General features: G+C 42.2%; 1 protein-coding gene across 2 annotated transcripts in view; it reads left to right on the top strand.

Annotated features, from left to right (window-relative positions):
- LOC138852954 (uncharacterized) overlaps positions 1–20,017 on the top strand; it is a 35,450-nt gene extending 15,433 nt beyond the window's left edge. The window contains exons 2-5 of one of the 2 annotated variants that reach the window (XM_070086833.1): positions 782–850; positions 11,003–11,217; positions 18,413–18,618; positions 18,863–20,017. In XM_070086833.1, coding sequence (XP_069942934.1) covers positions 830–850; positions 11,003–11,217; positions 18,413–18,618; positions 18,863–19,044 — 624 coding nt within the window. In that variant the 5' untranslated portion in view covers positions 782–829 and the 3' untranslated portion in view covers positions 19,045–20,017. Of the gene's footprint in view, positions 1–778; positions 851–11,002; positions 11,218–18,412; positions 18,619–18,862 lie in introns of both variants that reach the window. The other variant, XM_070086834.1, reaches the window with a different exon arrangement.
- Positions 20,018–20,730: the final 713 nt, after the last annotated feature.

Raw genomic sequence — 20,730 nt, 5'->3', positions numbered from 1 at the left:
TCTTGATGTGGCTGTGTAACAACTTTATGTCGGATTTGATGCTGTGATATTCTGGTATTGATGCTGGGCTTCTCTCCTTATCCATGCATATTCATTTTTGGCTCTTCGACTCAACTCCCTGTTTTCCTAGGTCATTTGCCTTCTATACTTTTTCCATGCTCTTGCACACTTGGCTTTGGTCTCTCCACACCTCTTGGTGAACCATGGGCTCACTCTGGTCTTCCTGTTGCTTCTGTTGACCTTTGGTAAGAATTTCTCTACTGCCTCCCTGCACTTCGTGGTCATGTGTTACCCGCTGCACCTCATGTAGGAATTGTTTCGTACTTGTGTAGTCCCCTTTTTGGAAGTTTGGCTTCTCCCGTCCTTCTCGTACTGCTTCACTCTCCATTGTTAACTCCACTGTGTTTTTGAAACTCAAGACGACCACCTGGTCATTTGCGCTTAGGGGTATTCATGTGTGATATCTTCTGTGTCTGAACTGTTCGAGGTGAATACGAGGTCTAGCCTTGCTGGTTCGTCGTCTCCTCTCTCTCTCTGGTTGCGCCTTTAACATGTTGGTACATGAAGTTTTCTAGTGCTGCCTTCACCATCTTGGATATTTTCTCTCTAAAATATTCTTCATACTTTGTATCACGTGATCTTCTCTGTAAGGTCTGTTAATATCTTTTTTTTTAATTAATAACCTAAAGAAATCTAGGAATTCTAAGAACCAAATTTCCAAATCTACTTAAACTTTCTAACTAATTTTGTGTTTAACATAATTCTCTTCACTTTCCAGCAGAATGTTAGGTGTACAGACCCACGGTGAGCTTGTTTGTGTCCAGCAGTGATGGAGCCAGCTAGTTACCAGGTGAGTCACACACACAGATATACACACGCACACACACACACACACACACACACACACACACACACACACACACACACACACACACACACACACACACACACACACACACACACACACACACACACACACACACACACACACACACACAGAGGGAACAGGGGGGGTGGAGGAGTGGCATTGCTGATCAAAAATCGCTGGAATTTTGATGAGCTGGAGAGAGGAGACAGCAGAGAAGAAAGTGATTACATAGCGGGAACGCTTCACTCTGGAGGTCCCAAGGTGGTAATAGCAGTGATGTATAACCCACCGCAGAATAGCAGGAGGCCAAGGCAAGAGTACGACGAGAGCAATAGAGCGATGGTTGACACACTGGCTAGAGTGACCAGAAGAGCTCATGCATGCACGGCAAAGCTCCTGATCATGGGTGACTTTAACCACAAGGAGATCGATTGGGAGAACTTGGACCCACATGGGGGCCAAGATACATGGAGGGCTAAGATGATGAAGGTGGTACTGGAAAACTTCATGTGCCAACACGTAAGGGACACTACAAGAGAGAGAGGAGAGGATGAACCAGCAAGGCTGGACTTAGTATTCACCTTGAGTAGTGCAGATATCGAGGACATCACATATGAAAGACCCCTTGGGGCCAGTGACCATGTGGTTCTAAGCTTCGAATACACAGTAGAGCTACAAGTGGAGGGAGAAGCAGGAAGGCCAGGACGAATGAAACCAAACTACAAGAAAGGGGACTACATAGGAATGAGGAACTTCCTGAACGGGGTTCAGTGGGACAGAGAACTGGCAGGGAAGCCAGTTAATGAGATGATGGAATATGTAGCAACAAAATGCAAGGAGGTTGAGGAGAGGTTTGTACCCAAGGGTAACAGGAATAATGAAAAAGCAAGGATGAGCCCATGGTTTACCCAAAGGTGCAGGGAGGCAAAAACCAAGTGTGCTAGGGAATGGAAGAAATATAGAAGGCAAAGGACCCAGGAGAATAAGGAGAGCAGTCGTAGAGCCAGAAACGAATATGCACAGATAAGAAGGGAGGCCCAAAGACAATATGAAAATGACATAGCAGCGAAAGCCAAATCTGACCCGAAACTGTTGTACAGCCACATCAGGAGGAAAACAACAGTCAAGGACCAGGTAATCAGGCTAAGGAAGGAAGGAGGAGAGACAACAAGAAATGACCGTGAAGTATGTGAGGAACTCAACAAGAGATTCAAAGAAGTGTTCACAGAGGAGACAGAAGGGGCTCCAGAAAGACGGAGAGGTGGGGCACACCACCATGTGCTGGACACAGTGCACACAACCGAGGAAGAAGTGAAGAGGCTTCTGAGTGAGCTAGATACCTCAAAGGCAATGGGGCCAGATAACATCTCCCCATGGGTATTGAGAGAGGGAACAGAGGCGCTATGTGTACCCCTAACAACAATATTCAATACATCTATCGAAACAGGGAGATTGCCTGAGGCATGGAAGACAGCAAATGTAGTCCCAATCTTTAAAAAAGGAGACAGACATGAAGCATTAAACTACAGACCAGTGTCACTGACATGTATAGTATGCAAAATCATGGAGAAGATTATCAAGAGAAGAGTGGTGGAACACCTAGAAAGGAACGATCTCATCAACAGCAGCCAACATGGTTTCAGGGACGGGAAATCCTGTGTCACAAACCTACTGGAGTTCTATGACATGGTGACAGCAGTAAGACAAGAGAGAGAGGGGTGGGTGGATTGCATTTTCTTGGACTGCAAGAAGGCGTTTGACACAGTTCCACACAAGAGATTGGTGCAAAAACTGGAGGACCAAGCAGGGATAACAGGGAAGGCACTACAATGGATCAGGGAATACTTGACAGGAAGACAGCAGCGAGTCATGGTACGTGGCGAGGTGTCAGAGTGGGCACCTGTGACCAGCGGGGTCCCACAGGGGTCAGTCCTAGGACCAGTGCTGTTTCTGGTATTTGTGAACGACATGACGGAAGGAATAGACTCTGAGGTGTCCCTGTTTGCAGATGACGTGAAGTTGATGAGAAGAATTCACTCGATCGAAGACCAGGCAGAACTACAAAGGGATCTGGACAGGCTGCAGACCTGGTCCAGCAATTGGCTCCTGGATTTCAATCCCACCAAGTGCAAAGTCATGAAGATTGGGGAAGGGCAAAGAAGACCGCAGACGGAGTACAGTCTAGGGGGCCAGAGACTACAAACCTCACTTAAGGAAAAAGATCTTGGGGTGAGTATAACACCAGGCACATCTCCTGAAGCGCATATCAACCAAATAACTGCTGCAGCATATGGGCGCCTAGCAAACCTCAGAACAACATTCCGACATCTTAATAAGGAATCATTCAGGACCCTGTACACTGTGTACGTTAGGCCCATATTGGAGTATGCAGCACCAGTTTGGAACCCACACTTAGCCAAGCACGTAAAGAAACTAGAGAAAGTGCAAAGGTTTGCAACAAGACTAGTCCCAGAGCTAAGAGGTATCTCCTACGAGGAGAGGTTAAGGGAAATCAACCTGACGACACTGGAGGACAGGAGAGATAGGGGGGACATGATAACGACATACAAAATACTGAGAGGAATTGACAAGGTGGACAAAGACAGGATGTTCCAGAGATTGGACACAGTAACAAGGGGACACAGTTGGAAGCTGAAGACACAGATGAATCACAGGGATGTTAGGAAGTATTTCTTCAGCCACAGAGTAGTCAGTAAGTGGAATAGTTTGGGAAGTGATGTAGTGGAGGCAGGATCCATACATAGCTTTAAGCAGAGGTATGATAAAGCTCACGGCTCAGGGAGAGTGACCTAGTAGCGATCAGTGAAGAGGCGGGGCCAGGAGCTCGGACTCGACCCCCGCAACCTCAACTAGGTGAGTACACACACACGCGCTATTACAAAAAACGCGATTCTAAAAGCTTAGAGATCTCCAGTGAATACTAGAAAGGACTGCCCTTCTAGCATCCAGCCTGTTACTGGGTTTTCGTAACAAGTAGTCAGTATCCTTGTCCAATTATCCATTAAAATTCAGTATGATTCAATAGTGCTTCAGGATTACAACTGGTAGGCTACTAACTAGAGAAATTAAAATTTAATAAATTTATTAAGTATCGTCTAGAGATATATTATCAAAGTAAATTAAATTAATAATAATCAAAATAATAATAATCACTTCTCTCGTGTACAGTATTATTGTGCTGAAAGCACATATCACATTTATAATTCTTAAGTACCGTCTGGTACATTAACATTTAATAAGATATTACAAATATGTACAAGTAAGTTTGTGTATGTGTGTAAGTGCTCTAAGTAGTTCTCTGTCTCACGACTCGACTAGACTTAAACAAGTGACTGACAAAGTCCTCAAATAAACTAACTTCTTGACCAACTGGCTATCAGAACAGTCTGCTTGAACAATAAAAAGAATGCTAAGCCCAATAGCAATATAACAAGCAACTGCGACACAATCAGGATCAAGGAGATAATATAACAACACTAAGTAGGGACCATCAGCAGATCCTCCACAAAAGTCACAAAACTCCCATACTACTGAATCTAAGTTCAGCATAAGAAAATCCCCGACTGTGATAGTACACAGATACCAGTACAAGTTAGGTCAGAAGCTACAGCTCAGGACCTGAGTTGCTCAGAGTGTCTAATAGACACACAACCTCAGTACAACGTCGAAAATCACTAAGTCTATCCAAAGTTCTGTGAACAGTCTCCAGAACTAACAAGAATAATGAGACAAGAGACGATCTTCCAGCAAGGGCCAATAAGGGAGAATTAGGCACTTCTTGTCAGGAATACGTCCAACCTCCAAGCGAGTCTAGACCAGACTGAATACTTCAGGCGAGGTGAGAACACCTCCCCCCCTCGATCACATGATAGCTCCGTGGACAGCTGCAGCTCAGCAACAAGCCGGCAGGGAAACGAGCCACAAGCGATAATTACAGTAGTTAGACAATCAAGACTTGAACTGAGCACATAATATGTTACATCCTACCTAACAACATAACTAAGTCAAATAATAATATAAAGCAATACATTTACGATTTAGCTATTATCGCAAATATAAGCAATATAAAACTATATGGAAAGGTAATAATTACATATATACATATTAATCATTGCAACCCATTTAGGGGTTGCAACACACGCACAGATACACACACACACAGGAGTTTTACGATAAGGTGACATCAGTAAGATAAGAGCGAGAGGGAGGGGGGGGGTAGGACTGTAAGAAGGCTTTTGACACAGTTCCATACAAGAGATTAGGGCAAAAACTGGAGGATCCGGCAGGTACCTTTGATATAACTTTGAAGAGTTTCGAGAATTTCACTACTCTCGGAGCCCGGCCATGGACCAGGCTCGTCTGGCTCTTGCCTGGTCAACCAGACTGTTGCTGCTGGAGGCTCGCTGCCTCACGTATCCATCACAGCCTGGTTGATCTGGCACCTGGTGAAGATACTTGTCCAGTTTCCTCTTGAAGGCTTCTACACTTGTTCCGGCAGTGTTTCTGATATCTTCTGGTAAGATGTTAAATAGTCTGAGACCCTGGATGTTGATACAGTGTTCCCTTATTGTCCCTACCACACCCCTGCTCCTCACTGGGTTTATTTTACACTTCCTTCCACATCTTTCACTCCAGTATGTTGTTATGGAAGTGAGCAGATTTGGGACCAGACCCTCGAATACTTTCAAGGTATATATTATCATGTATCTTTTTCTCCTCCACTCCAATGTGTACATGCTCAAGACTTGAAGGCGTTCCCAGTAAGTCAAGTGTTTTACTGGCTCAATGTGAGCCATAAACGATCTCTGTATTTGTTACAGCTCTAATATTTCTCCTGCTTCGAACGGGGCCGTCAGCACTGAGCAATATTTTAAGTGAGGGAGCATTAGCGATTTGAAGAGTGTCACCAATGGCATTATTTCCCTTGTTTTGAAAGTTCTCAATACCCACCCCGTCATCTTCCTGGCTGTCGTAATCTTTGTCTTGTTATGGTCTTTAAAAGAAAAGTTAGCTGACATAATTATTCCCAGGTCTTTTACGTGTTCCTTATGTTCTATTTGGTGACCCTCTTGAGTTTTGTATATAGTGTTCCTTTTGAGTTCTTCATTCTTTCCATACCTAAGCAGCTGGAACTTATCACCATTGAACGTTATGTTGTTTTCTACTGCCAACTGGAAAACCCTGTTTATGTCTTCCTGTACTTTTTCAGTGTCCTCTACCGTACTGACTTTCATGTTAATTTTAGTGTCATCTGCAAATGATGATACAAAAGTGTGACGGGTGTTTTTTGTCTATGTCTGCTATGAGGATGAGGAACAGCAGAGGTGCCAGGGAAAAAGCTCTGTGCGTCAAGGCACAGAGCTTTTGACCTCGCTGATGCTGGATCTTGCCTTCTTCACTACTACTTTTTGTGTTCTGTGTAATAGGAACCCGGACCTTCCCCGTAATGCCCAAGGCCTTCATTTTGTGCGCTATCACTCCATGAACGCATTTGTCAAATGCTTTTGTAAAATCTGTGTAAAATCACATCTACATTTTGGTCGTCTTCCAGTGCCTCCTTAATTCTGTCATAATGGTTCAGCAGCTGTGACAGGCATGATCGTCCTGCTCTAAAACCATGCTGGTTCGGGTTATGTTGGTTGTGCTGGTCCTTGAAATTTGTAACCTGCCGTCTCATCACTCTTTCGAAGATTCTCATGATGTGAGAGGTTAGGGCTACTGGTCTGTAATTTTTAGCTAGTGCTCTACTACCTCCCTTGTGCAAAGGAGTTATGTCTGCACTCTTAAAGGCCTCCGGTATTTCACCTAGATCTAAGCTCTTTCTCCAAAGAATACTGAGGACTCGTGCTAGTGGTACTTTGCACTTCTTTATAAACAGAGCATTCCATGAATCTGGTCCAGGTGCTGAGTGAGTGGACATGTTGCCCATTTCTTTTTCGAAATCTATGGAATTTGTACTAATGTCAGTTAGTTGGTCGCACGACCTTCTGGAGTGAAAAATATTTCTGCAACCGCTCATGTAGGTGAGTACACAGACACACACACACACACACACACACACACACACACACACACACACACACACACACACACACACACACACACACACACACACACACACACACACACACACACACACACACACACACACACGCACATACATATGAAGACTGGGAAGAGCAAAGAAGACCGCAGACAGAGTACAGGCTAGGGGGCTAAAAACTTTAAACCTCACTGAGGGAAAAGGGTTTTGGGGTGAGTATAACACCGAGTACATCTTTTCAGTCGCACGTCAACCAGATAACTGATGCAGATATGGATGTCTGGCAAACCTAAAAAATTAAGACTAGCATTTCGGCATCTCAGTAAAGAATCGTTGCAGACTCTGTACACCGTGTACGTCAGAACCATACTGGAGTATGCACCACCAATTTGTAACCCACACCTGGTCAAGCACGTCAAGAAATTAAAGTGCAAAGGTTTGGAACAAGACTAATTTCGGAGAGGGGCGATAAAGGAAATCGACCTGACGACACTGGAGGACATGAGGGATAGGAGGAACATGATATCGACATGTAAAATACTGAGAGGAATTGACAAGGTGGATAGGGACAGGATGTTCCAGAGATAGGACACAGCAACAAGGGTTCGCAATTGGAAGTTGAAGACTGTGGCATGCAAAGAGTATGTAACCTTTATTTGGCGCATGTACACACCCTCATTGAAAGGCTATCTCCCCCAACCAGCGAATCAGGGAACTAAGGGTTGGCGATGAGGCCCCGTCGTTCAACCAGTACCCAGGTTCCAGCCAATAATAAGATGGTTTTGGCAATCGCAGAGGTTATGTGGGTACCACTCTCCTGTCTGCCCTTGTCATTCCCATTCTAGAGCTGGTTGAAGCACGGTCTGCTCTCTAGTGGCTTCTATTCTGCCTTGCTTACCATGGAGTGCACTAATACCTATTGTTGTACATAGTGTATATAGTGTACATACTTCTGTTCTTACTTGGTGAAGGATAATACAAGTCAAAAGTTTTTCTGCTGTGTTTTTTTGCTCCCTTTACACCCAGGATAACAGGCCATTTGGACTCCTGGGTTGTAATAAAGACCGAGATGAGTCACAGGGATATTAGGAAGTATTTCATCCGTCATCGAGTTGTCAACAAGTGCAAAATCCATGCATGACTTTAAGAAGAGGTATGTAAAGGTCTAGGAGCGGGGAGAGAGTGACCTAGTAGCGACTTGGGAAGAGGAAGGGCCAGGAGCTGTTACTCGATCCCTGCAACCGCATATAGGTGAGTACACACGCGCGCGTACATGCACACAAACATATAAACACACACACACACACACACACACACACACACACACACACACACACACACACCATACATAGTTTTAAGACGAGTTTGATAAAGCTCATGGAGAAGGAGAGAGGACCCAGTAACAACCAGTGAAGAGGCTGGGCCAGGAGCTAGGGATCGATCCCTGCAACCACAAATAGGTGAGTACACACACACACCAGGCACTGCGACTCGGCCCTTGCAACCATATATAGGTGAGTACACACGTGTGGAGTGAGGTTCCACAAGGGTCACTCCTAGGGCCTTTGCTGTTTCTTGTATACGCAAATTACATTACAGAAGGGATAGTCAGAAGCGTCCCTGTTCACAAACTACGTGAAGCTAATCTGGAGAATACAAGTGAATAAGGATCGTGTATGACTACAACTGGATCTGGACAGGCTGCAATTCTTGTCCAACAAATGGCTCCTGCAGTTTAACCCCGCCAAGTGCAAAATCATGAAACTTAGGGAAGGACAAAGACCAAGGATGGAGTACAAGCTCGAGGGTCAGAGGCTACGAACCTCAGTCATGAAAAATGAATTTATGGTGATCATCATACTTAGCAAATTCTCTGAGGCGCGTATCGACGAAATAACTGCTGCAGCATGTGGGCGTCTGACAATTCTAAGAATAGCGTTTCGACATGTATGCAAGGAGTCATTCACGACACAGTACCCGTGTACGTCAAGCCCATACTGGAGTATGCAGCACCAGTATAGAACCAACACCTAGTCAAGCACATCAAGAAATTATTCAAAGTGCAAAAGTTTGCAGCAAGACTATGAGGAGAGGTTAATCTTTCTGTCCTGCAGTGTCGCCATGTTGAGTTACCTTAAACTTTTTGTACAAGAGTTTTGCATCATTCTTAAACGCATTTATATAGCTTTTAAAATTATTTTGGCAAGTCATTAATGTATGATCTATTGTCGAGATTATCATTCATCACTGGATGATTCACCTGTCGAGATAATCATTCATCAGTGGATGATCATCACTGGATGATTCATGTCACGAGATAGATCATTCATCACTGATGATTCATGATTTCACTGGATGATTCATGATAACATTCATCGAGACTCATCAAAGATCATTCATCACTGGATTCACCTATGACTCATCAAAGATAACATTCATCACTGGATGATTCATCAAAGATAACATTCATCACTGGATGATTCATCAAAGATAACATTCATCACTGGATGATTCATCAAAGATAACATTCATCACTGGATGACTCATCAAAGATAACATTCATCACTGGATGACTCATCAAAGATAACATTCATCACTGGATGACTCATCAAAGATAACATTCATCACTGGATGACTCATCATAGATAACATTCATCACTGGATGACTCATCATAGATAACATTCATCACTGGATGACTCATCAAAGATAACATTCATCACTGGATGACTCATCAAAGATAACATTCATCACTGGATAACATTCATCATGACTCATCATAGATAACATTCATCACTGGATGATTCATCAAAGATAACATTCATCACTGGATGATTCATCAAAGTTAACATTCATCACTGGATGACTCATCAAAGATAACATTCATCACTGGATAACATTCATCACTGGATGATTCATCAAAGATAACATTCATCATCAAAGATAACATTCATCACTGGATGACTCATCATAGATAACATTCATCACTGGATGACTCATCATAGATAACATTCATCACTGGATGATTCATCAAAGATAACATTCATCACTGGATGACTCATCAAAGATAACATTCATCACTGGATGATTCATCAAAGATAACATTCATCACTGGATGACTCATCAAAGATAACATTCATCACTGGATGACTCATCAAAGATAACATTCATCACTGGATGATTCTGTTATCATTATTTCATCATAAGAACATTTTTTAATATAAATTTTTAAATTTTCATATATTTTCAAACATTCCTTTATATTTTAATTAAATTTATTGATCTGAAAGATCTAGATCGTTTTGTATTTTTAAATTTTAATAAATAATATTATCAACAGAACTTAATTAATTTATCACCTAGGTTAAGATTATTTAATTAATACTAAACTTAATTAATACTAAATTATTGTGTTATATTATTAATGATGGAACTGACGATAATAAAGTTTTTCCTGCTAAGAAATGTCTTCTAAATTAAAATTTGTCCGATAATTATGTTTTTTATTGCCTCAGTTCACTTATTTATTGACGTAATTACTTAATAAAGTAACTTTTATGATGATCTTAATTTTCAATTTTTAGTCATTTCATTACAATTTAAATTCCCAGTTGAGATGTTATTAAAGTCGATTTTCAGTAAGTTTTCTCTGAGTAACTTAAGTTAGTTCCTCGTTTATTCTGAATAATTCTTCTCTCTTATCAACTGTTAAACTGTCTGATATAAACATCTTCAGTTATATTTAGTTTTTTTCAGTTCTGTTACAAATATTGTTGACTTAGTTTGCTAACATTTTTATTTTCTGTAGCTAAACATTTTTCCAACATTGTCAGGTGTTCCTCCGTCCTTTACTCTCCCTCGTCTCATAAACAAAAATTTTTCCCAGTTCAGCTCAGTTATAATAGATTTTCCCACTTATTATGTTACGTTTTTATAACAATTTTGTGCTTATCAAATAAATGTTTGTATACAAAATCATCAAAAAATTGATTGCCAATGTATCTTCTTTCTTTTCACATTGATTAACTGGGTGACTCCACACCATAAAATATTTCCACCCATGATCATTCAGATCCCATTGATTGTATGGCCTCAACGTGAACGCCCATGGCAACGCCTTTACCACACGCCCACCCACTCCTCTGCCGCCCACTCACACCGCAAACGCCTCAGTTATGCCCACGACGAGACGCAGGTCAGAGACAGCTTGGAGTGGACTCTTGGGGCACAATATAACCACGAGAAAGACGTATTCACAGAGAAGTCTTCAACGTTACGTCGTCCCGGGTACGTCTGGATTACCAATGTTGGTAGTTGTGGTAATAAAATAGCCGAGACGGAGGCAAGTTATGACTGTCTGGTTCTTGCAAGTTATGTCTGGTTCTCACAAGTTATGTCTGTCTGGTTCTTGCAATTTATGACTGGTTCTTGCAAGTTATGACTGTCTGGTTCTCACAAGTTATGACTGTCTGGTTCTTACAAGTTATGTCTGTCTGGTTCTTACAATTTATGACTGGTTCTTGCAAGTTATGACTGTCTGGTTCTTGCAAGTTATGACTGTCTGGTTCTTGCAAGTTATGACTGTCTGGTTCTTGCAAGTTATGACTGTCTGGTTCTTGCAAGTTATGACTGTCTGGTTCTTGCTATTTATGTCTGTCTGGTTCTTGCAAGTTATGTCTGTCTGGTTCTTGCAAGTTATGTCTGTCTGGTTCTTGCAAGTTATGACTGTCTGGTTCTTGCAAGTTATGACTGTCTGGTTCTTGCAAGTTATGACTGTCTGGTTCTTGCAAGTTATGACTGTCTGGTTCTTGCAAGTTATGACTGTCTGGTTCTTGCAAGTTATGACTGCCTGGTTCTTGCAAGTTATGACTGTCTGGTTCTTGCAAGTTATGTCTGTCTGGTTCTTGCAAGTTATGACTGTCTGGTTCTTGCAAGTTATGACTGTCTGGTTCTTGCAAGTTATGTCTGTCTGGTTCTTGCAAGTTATGTCTGTCTGGTTCTTGCAAGTTATGTCTGTCTGGTTCTTGCAAGTTATGACTGTCTGGTTCTTGCAAGTTATGTCTGTCTGGTTCTTGCAAGTTATGTCTGTCTGGTTCTTGCAAGTTATGTCTGTCTGGTTCTTGCAAGTTATGACTGTCTGGTTCTTGCAAGTTATGTCTGTCTGGTTCTTGCAAGTTATGACTGTCTGGTTCTTCAAAGTTATGACTGTCTGGTTCTTGCAAGTTATGTCTGTCTGGTTCTTGCAAGTTATGACTGTCTGGTTCTTGCAAGTTATGACTGTCTGGTTCTTGCAAGTTATGACTGTCTGGTTCTTGCAAGTTATGTCTGTCTGGTTCTTGCAAGTTATGACTGTCTGGTTCTTGCAAGTTATGACTGTCTGGTTCTTGCAAGTTATGACTGTCTGGTTCTTGCAAGTTATGTCTGTCTGGTTCTTGCAAGTTATGTCTGTCTGGTTCTTGCAAGTTATGACTGTCTGGTTCTTGCAAGTTATGACTGTCTGGTTCTTGCAAGTTATGACTGTCTGGTTCTCACAAGTTATGACTGTCTGGTTCTTGCAAGTTATGACTGTCTGGTTCTCACAAGTTATGACTGTCTGGTTCTTGCAAGTTATGACTGTCTGGTTCTTGCAAGTTATGTCTGTCTGGTTCTTGCAAGTTATGACTGTCTGGTTCTTGCAAGTTATGACTGTCTGGTTCTTGCAAGTTATGTCTGTCTGGTTCTTGCAAGTTATGACTGTCTGGTTCTTGCAAGTTATGACTGTCTGGTTCTTGCAAGTTATGTCTGTCTGGTTCTTGCAAGTTATGTCTGTCTGGTTCTTGCAAGTTATGTCTGTCTGGTTCTTGTTATGACTGTCTGGTTCTTGCAAGTTATGTCTGTCTGGTTCTTGCAAGTTATGACTGTCTGGTTCTTGCTATGACTGTCTGGTTCTTGCAAGTTATGTCTGTCTGGTTCTTGCAAGTTATGACTGTCTGGTTCTTGCAAGTTATGACTGTCTGGTTCTTGCAAGTTATGACTGTCTGGTTCTTGCAAGTTATGACTGTCTGGTTCTTGCAAGTTATGTCTGTCTGGTTCTTGCAAGTATATGCAAGTTATGACTGTCTGGTTCTTGCAAGTTATGACTGTCTGGTTCTTGCAAGTTATGTCTGTCTGGTTCTTGCAAGTTATGTCTGTCTGGTTCTTGCAAGTTATGACTGTCTGGTTCTTGCAAGTTATGACTGTCTGGTTCTTGCAAGTTATGGCTGTCTGGTTCTTGCAAGTTATGACTGTCTGGTTCTTGCAAGTTATGACTGTCTGGTTCTTGCAAGTTATGACTGTCTGGTTCTTGCAAGTTATGACTGTCTGGTTCTTGCAAGTTATGACTGTCTGGTTCTTGCAAGTTATGTCTGTCTGGTTCTTGCAAGTTATGACTGTCTGGTTCTTGCAAGTTATGACTGTCTGGTTCTTGCAAGTTATGTCTGTCTGGTTCTTGCAAGTTATGACTGTCTGGTTCTTGCAAGTTATGACTGTCTGGTTCTTGCAAGTTATGACTGTCTGGTTCTTGCAAGTTATGACTGTCTGGTTCTTGCAAGTTATGACTGTCTGGTTCTTGCAAGTTATGACTGTCTGGTTCTTGCAAGTTATGACTGTCTGGTTCTTGTAAGTTATGACTGTCTGGTTCTTGCAAGTTATGACTGTCTGGTTCTTGCAAGTTATGTCTGTCTGGTTCTTGCAAGTTATGTCTGTCTCGTTCTTGCAAGTTATGTCTGTCTGGTTCTTGCAAGTTATGTCTTTCTGGTTCTTGCAAGTTATGACTGTCTGGTTCTTGCAAGTTATGTCTGTCTGGTTCTTGCAAGTTATGTCTGTCTGGTTCTTGCAAGTTATGACTGTCTGGTTCTTGTAAGTTATGACTGTCTGGTTCTTGCAAGTTATGACTGTCTGGTTCTTGCAAGTTATGTCTGTCTGGTTCTTGCAAGTTATGATAAGTTATGACTGTCTGGTTCTTGCAAGTTATGTCTGTCTGGTTCTTGCAAGTTATGTCTGTCTGGTTCTTGCAAGTTATGACTGTCTGGTTCTTGTAAGTTATGACTGTCTGGTTCTTGCAAGTTATGACTGTCTGGTTCTTGCAAGTTATGTCTGTCTGGTTCTTGCAAGTTATGACTGTCTGGTTCTTGTAAGTTATGACTGTCTGGTTCTTGCAAGTTATGATGTCTGTCTGGTTCTTGCAAGTTATGTCTGTCTGGTGCAAGTATGTCTGTCTGGTTCTTGCAAGTTATGACTGTCTGGTTCTTGCAAGTTATGACTGTCTGGTTCTTGCAAGTTATGTCTGTCTGGTTCTTGCAAGTTATGTCTGTCTGGTTCTTGCAAGTTATGTCTGTCTGGTTCTTGCAAGTTATGTCTGTCTGGTTCTTGCAAGTTATGACTGTCTGGTTCTTGCAAGTTATGACTGTCTGGTTCTTGCAAGTTATGACTGTCTGGTTCTTGCAAGTTATGACTGTCTGGTTCTTGCAAGTTATGACTGTCTGGTTCTTGCAAGTTATGTCTGTCTGGTTCTTGCAAGTTATGTCTGTCTGGTTCTTGCAAGTTATGACTGTCTGGTTCTTGCAAGTTATGACTGTCTGGTTCTTGCAAGTTATGTCTGTCTGGTTCTTGCAAGTTATGTCTGTCTGGTTCTTGCAAGTTATGACTGTCTGGTTCTTGCAAGTTATGTCTGTCTGGTTCTTGCAAGTTATGTCTGTCTGGTTCTTGCAAGTTATGACTGTCTGGTTCTTGCAAGTTATGACTGTCTGGTTCTTGCAAGTTATGACTGTCTGGTTCTTGCAAGTTATGACTGTCTGGTTCTTGCAAGTTATGACTGTCTGGTTCTTGCAAGTTATGACTGTCTGGTTCTTGCAAGTTATGTCTGTCTGGTTCTTGCAAGTTATGTCTGTCTGGTTCTTGCAAGTTATGACTGTCTGGTTCTTGCAAGTTATGACTGTCTGGTTCTTGCAAGTTATGACTGTCTGGTTCTTGCAAGTTATGACTGTCTGGTTCTTGCAAGTTATGACTGTCTGGTTCTTGCAAGTTATGTCTGTCTGGTTCTCACAAGTTATGACTGTCTGGTTCTTGCAAGTTATGTCTGTCTGGTTCTTGCAAGTTATGTCTGTCTGGTTCTTGCAAGTTATGTCTGTCTGGTTCTTGCAAGTTATGACTGTCTGGTTCTTGCAAGTTATGACTGTCTGGTTCTTGCAAGTTATGACTGTCTGGTTCTTGCAAGTTATGACTGTCTGGTTCTTGCAAGTTATGACTGTCTGGTTCTTGCAAGTTATGACTGTCTGGTTCTTGCAAGTTATGTCTGTCTGGTTCTTGCAAGTTATGACTGTCTGGTTCTTGCAAGTTATGCTCTCACCAATGTTTAACTTCCCGGTGAATTATGTCAGGTCTTCTAAATATTGGATCTTCTACTAAAAAAATTAAAATTTTGAATAAATTCAGTTTGGTGACAGAATTATGATAAAACTCAGTCATATCACTGTGTGTGTGTCAGTAATAAATTAACTTTCATGTATAACGGTTGAGTTAAGAACAACATCCCTGAATTACATAAGCCAAGCCGACTCTACTTCATTTCACGTGAAAGGAATAGTGCAGAGTGGTGAGAAAATTCTAATGCTGCAAAATATGTATGGGTATATGTGTTTTGTGTATTTATATATGTATGAGAGTACAATTTCTTTTGAATGCATGTGTGTATATGGTTTTATGTGAATGGATAAACACTTTGAAGCATGTTTAAATATGCATATGTATGCTTGTGTATGTGCTCATGCATGTCCATGTGAACATATGTAATATATCTGGGATCTGGCTGAGTTGCGTTGATACTACGCACTTTGATGCAGATTGTGTAGGTTCCAATCCTGCTGTGGACTGAGAGATAATGTTCGTAAATAATTTCGCCCGTTTGCTATATATATATATATACATATATATATATATATATATATATATATATATATATATATATATATATATATATATATATATATATATATATATATATATATATATATATATATATATATATATATATATATGTAGGCTGAGCGCTCCGGCATAATGCCGTGATGAAAAATCAAAGGCCTACAATACAGGGGGGGTCTTTTCTCGTCAGTGCATTCTGCTGGGTAACAGCCGTTAGTATGATGTCACGGCCTGCTGCCACACATCACAGTGACTTCTCATTGCTCACGTGGCTGCTGTGGTGAGAGGAAGTTACACTTTTGTGTCTCATCCGCCTCATCTTTTTTCAGGTGTTCCCTTTAGTTTTGGGGCTACACATGTTTGATTATGGGTAAAAGGAAGTCTCTAATATCTGAATCTATAGCGCAAATAGTGGAGAATGTTGGTGTGTGTGAGCGTTTAGTGATGAACTGGGTGTAGTGTTTCAAGGCTGGTGGTGGTGTCGAGACACCGTCTGCCAAACCTCGGCCTGGCCCCTCGAAGAAGACATCCGTTCGTACCTTAACTGTGTTAAAGAAGCAGTTAGAGAGTAACTAACTTGTGCCCAGCTTTGTGAAGTGCTATGATTTGAGCTATAGTTTCAGGTGTTAAAGACTTCCTTTTATCCATAAACAAATATGTATAACCCCAAAACCAAAGGGAACACTGGATAAAAGTGTAACACTTGGTCTCAACACAGAAGCCATGTGAACAATGAGAAGTCACTGTGAAGTGTGGAGGCAGGCTGTGACATCATACTAACGGCTGCTACCCAGTAGAATGCACTGACGAAAAAAGAACCCCCCTCTATGGTAGGCCTTTGATTTTCATCACGGCATTATGCCGGGGCGCTCACCCGGCATAATGCCGTGACAAGCACTGTACACACACATATACATACATATGTATGTATGTGTGTATATATATATATATATATATATATATATATATATATATATATATATATATATATATATATATATATATATATATATATATATATAAATATATATATATATATATATATATATATAATATATATATATATATATATATATATATATATATACATATATATACATATATATACATATATATATACATACATAATGGGGTACACCTCTGGTGTAAACATCCTCGGAGAAGTGGATAAAAATGCTTCAAGGAGGAATTACTGAATTTCTTCCTGAAGCCGTTTGAATATTCCACTTCCCCTACCACCACATCTTTTCATTCGATTTTACCAGTAGGTATATTTTATTACATAATATGGTACAAAAGGTTTAAGAGATACATTGTTTATATAAAGATGGCATATACAGTACATGAGGTGTGAGAGATACATGTCTAGTACATATTGTTACGTGTTTGTCACTGATTATAATGCGAAAATCTCATCCAGCTCTTCAGAACTGGGGTGCGTGCCCAAAATACAGCAGGCATTACCCCTCTGAATAGCAGCGCTGAGTCGCTGGAACAGAAAACTAGCTGCCCTGGGATCCGTAGTTACCCTGATGAGTCTTTTGCCTAGCTCCTTAAGTAACTTAGATGCACTCTTTACACATGCACTCTTTCCCCATGAGCCAAGGGTCTCTGAGCCTATGGGAACAAACATATAATGATGGGCAAGTTCTCCATATTTTCTAGACTTTTGGGACTCCCTGAAGCTGGCAGCTGCCCCTCCTTCCTCCCTGGTGTATTGGAGATAGGTATCAGCCAAGGTAGATGCACATGTATAGTCCCACACCACCTGCTTCCCATCTGTCCAGGCTTGAAGGGTGATACCATCTGGACGCTTCTGGCTGCCATCATATCTGCATAGTTGGGGTGGTTCCCTTACTGCTGGGCATCCGGCTGTTGTGAGGCTCCTCTTGCAATCTTTCCCTCGGATTTACGGCACACAAGACCATGGTACCCGAATCGGTCTGCTGCTTCACTGCCCCAAATACACCTGTGTTCGGCGAGAATAGGGGCGGCAAGTCGAAGGGCAACACCAATGCAGATGGTCTGTGGGTCGAGCCGTGAGCCAAGGCTGGAGTTGGGAACAGCCAACAGAAAGTTCCCTGCATGAGGAGCTCTCACTGCCAGGAGGCAGGCTCTATTCTTCCCTGACACACTCTGAAGCATTGTTGAGGCTATTTTCTCCACTATCGGCCCATCCCAGTGCGACTGTTTGTAGTTGTTGGGGGGAGCAGGTCTGGTTTCAGAGCCCGTTAGATTATTCCAGATCATGGCTCCGTCAATGAACTTTTGGTCCTGGACTCCAATCTTGTCCCTAAGATGTTCAGGGAGAATCGCTGCTACAAGCCCTCTGGATGCAATGCATGAGGACAGAAAAGCAGGTAGCGCAATCTGTGATGACTTACGGACACTAATGCCTCCTAGTCTGACTGGAAGTGTAGCTTGGTTCCACTGCCCGTCATCTCATGTACCTATATCATAATGTTCAATATTTTTTTATATTCCAGTCAGGTACAAGGCTTGAACTACCTAGATCTAGAATATCTTGTTTCTGTATCCACAGGCGTGACCGAAGGTGGTGTTACGAGGAGGTGGAACAGAAGAAGGGGTACCAGGTAGAAGTGGCACAGAGGAAGGGTTGGCTGGAGGTGAGGGAGGTGCCGCTGGAGGCAGGGCAGTGGGTGGAACATAACACAGAGAACAAGGCTGGGAACAACTCTCCTCCAGTACCTGGAGGCAGGACAAAGCAACCTAGCCAACACAACAATGGTAAACATAAGCACAGTTGCTCTCCTCTTCTATTCTATACCAAAGTTATGACTGTGTATTTTTAGCATCTTACTAAACTATTGCCATTTATATTTGCGCCCATTTTGAATGGTGTTATTAAGGCTGTAGTATATAACAGTCATTATTCTCTCTCTCTCCCGTTGATTAGTAGCTGTAAGGCCTTTCATAAATACTGGCTCTAATTTTTTCTGACTTCAGCTGTGTGTGTTTGTCTCTGGTACAGGCACGGATGTAGACATGTCGAAGGTGGACATGGGTGGTGGTCCTCGAGTAGTGAGGGCCAGGACGCAAGATTCCCTCACCAGTTCCCTGCTGTATACTCCTCGACCCACTCACACCCTCACCGTGCCTAAGGCCTCCTCGGGCTATGCTAGGAACCCTAACGGTGCTTTCTTCACATCTTAACGTCAACACCACTAACCTCATCCAAAAAAAATACTTGAGTTGTTTTCGTGAAGAAATTCTTGTTTGAAAGCTAAATTAGGTCATACTGAAGGGTCCGAGATTGATCCCGGGCATTGTTGAAAAGTTAGGCGTGTTTTCTTTCACCTGTTGTGCATACGAGGAAGCAGGTACCTGGGTGTTAGCATACTGTTTTGGGTAGCATCTTGGGAGACAAAATTAAGTTGCTCGATATGTTCTGCATAAACAGGAACTTTCTGTAAATAGTATCAGCTAGATAATAATATTAATGATGAGGAAAAAAATAATAATATTAATAATAATAATAATAATAATAATAACAATAATAATAATAATAATAAAAATAATATTTATTCCTACAAGTACATGTACAGCATATTCAGACCTACCTGACATCAGTGCCATATTATATAGAAAGCCACTTGTTGTGAAGAGCATTTCGGCCAAATTAGGTTATTTTTGTCCACAAGATGCGACCCACACGCGTCGGGTAATACCCAGGTACTTATTTACTGCTAGGTGAACAGAGACAGCAGGTGCCTTAAGGAAATACAGTCTAATGTTTCCACCAGTACCGAGAATCGAACCAAGGACCTCAGTGTGTGAGCTGAATATTCTAGCAACACAGCTAAGGCACTTGTAAAAATAAAGATATTAGATTATTATTATTATCATCATTATTATCATACTTTTGGATATTTTTTAGTCATATATGACAGTTGGGAAAGTAAAGAGAGTGAGTCACCTGGAGCGGTGACCCCTGGTGCTGTCTGGGAAGACAGTGACTGTAAAGGTATGGACAAGCAAGACAGTGACTGTAAAGGTATGGACAAGCACGACAGTGACTGTAAAGGTATGGACAAGCACGACAGTGACTGTAAAGGTATGGACAAGCACGACAGTGACTGTAAAGGTATGGACAAGCAAGACACTGCACCAGATGGAGATAGTGATCCTGGTATTGAAAAAAAGTAAAGACCTAGACATACAAAATCCAGAAATTCCAAATAGCACTTCTGCTGGATATGGAATAAGGAGATGGTGCCACTGATGGTGGTAGCACTGATGGTGGTGGCACTGATGGTGGTGGCACTGATGGTGGTGGCACTGATGGTGGTGACACTGATGGTGGTGGCACTGATGGTGGTGGCACTGATGGTGGTGACACTGATGGTGGTGGCACTGATGGTGGTGGCACTGATGGTGGTGGCACTGATGGTGGTGGCACTGATGGTGGTGGCACTGATGGTGGTGACACTGATGGTGTTGGCACTGATGGTGGTGGCACTGATGGTGGTGACACTGATGGTGGTGGCACTGATGGTGGTGGCACTGATGGTGGTGGCACTGATGGTGGTGGCACTGATGGTGGTGGCACTGATGGTGGTGACACTGATGGTGGTGGCACTGATGGTGGTGGCACTGATGGTGGTGGCACTGATGGTTGTGGCACTGATGGTTGTGGCACTGATGGTGGTGGCACTGATGGTGGTGGCACTGATGGTGGTGGCACTGATGGTGGTGGCACTGATGGTGGTGGCACTGATGGTGGTGGCACTGATGGTGGTGGCACTGATGGTGGTGGCACTGATGGTGGTGACACTGATGGTGGTGGCACTGATGGTGGTGGCACTGATGGTGGTGGCACTGATGGTGGTGGCACTGATG

The sequence above is a fragment of the Cherax quadricarinatus genome, chromosome 19, assembly GCF_038502225.1.
Source record: "Cherax quadricarinatus isolate ZL_2023a chromosome 19, ASM3850222v1, whole genome shotgun sequence".
NCBI lineage: Eukaryota > Metazoa > Arthropoda > Malacostraca > Decapoda > Parastacidae > Cherax > Cherax quadricarinatus.
This window is presented reverse-complemented; position numbering and strand designations above follow the sequence as displayed.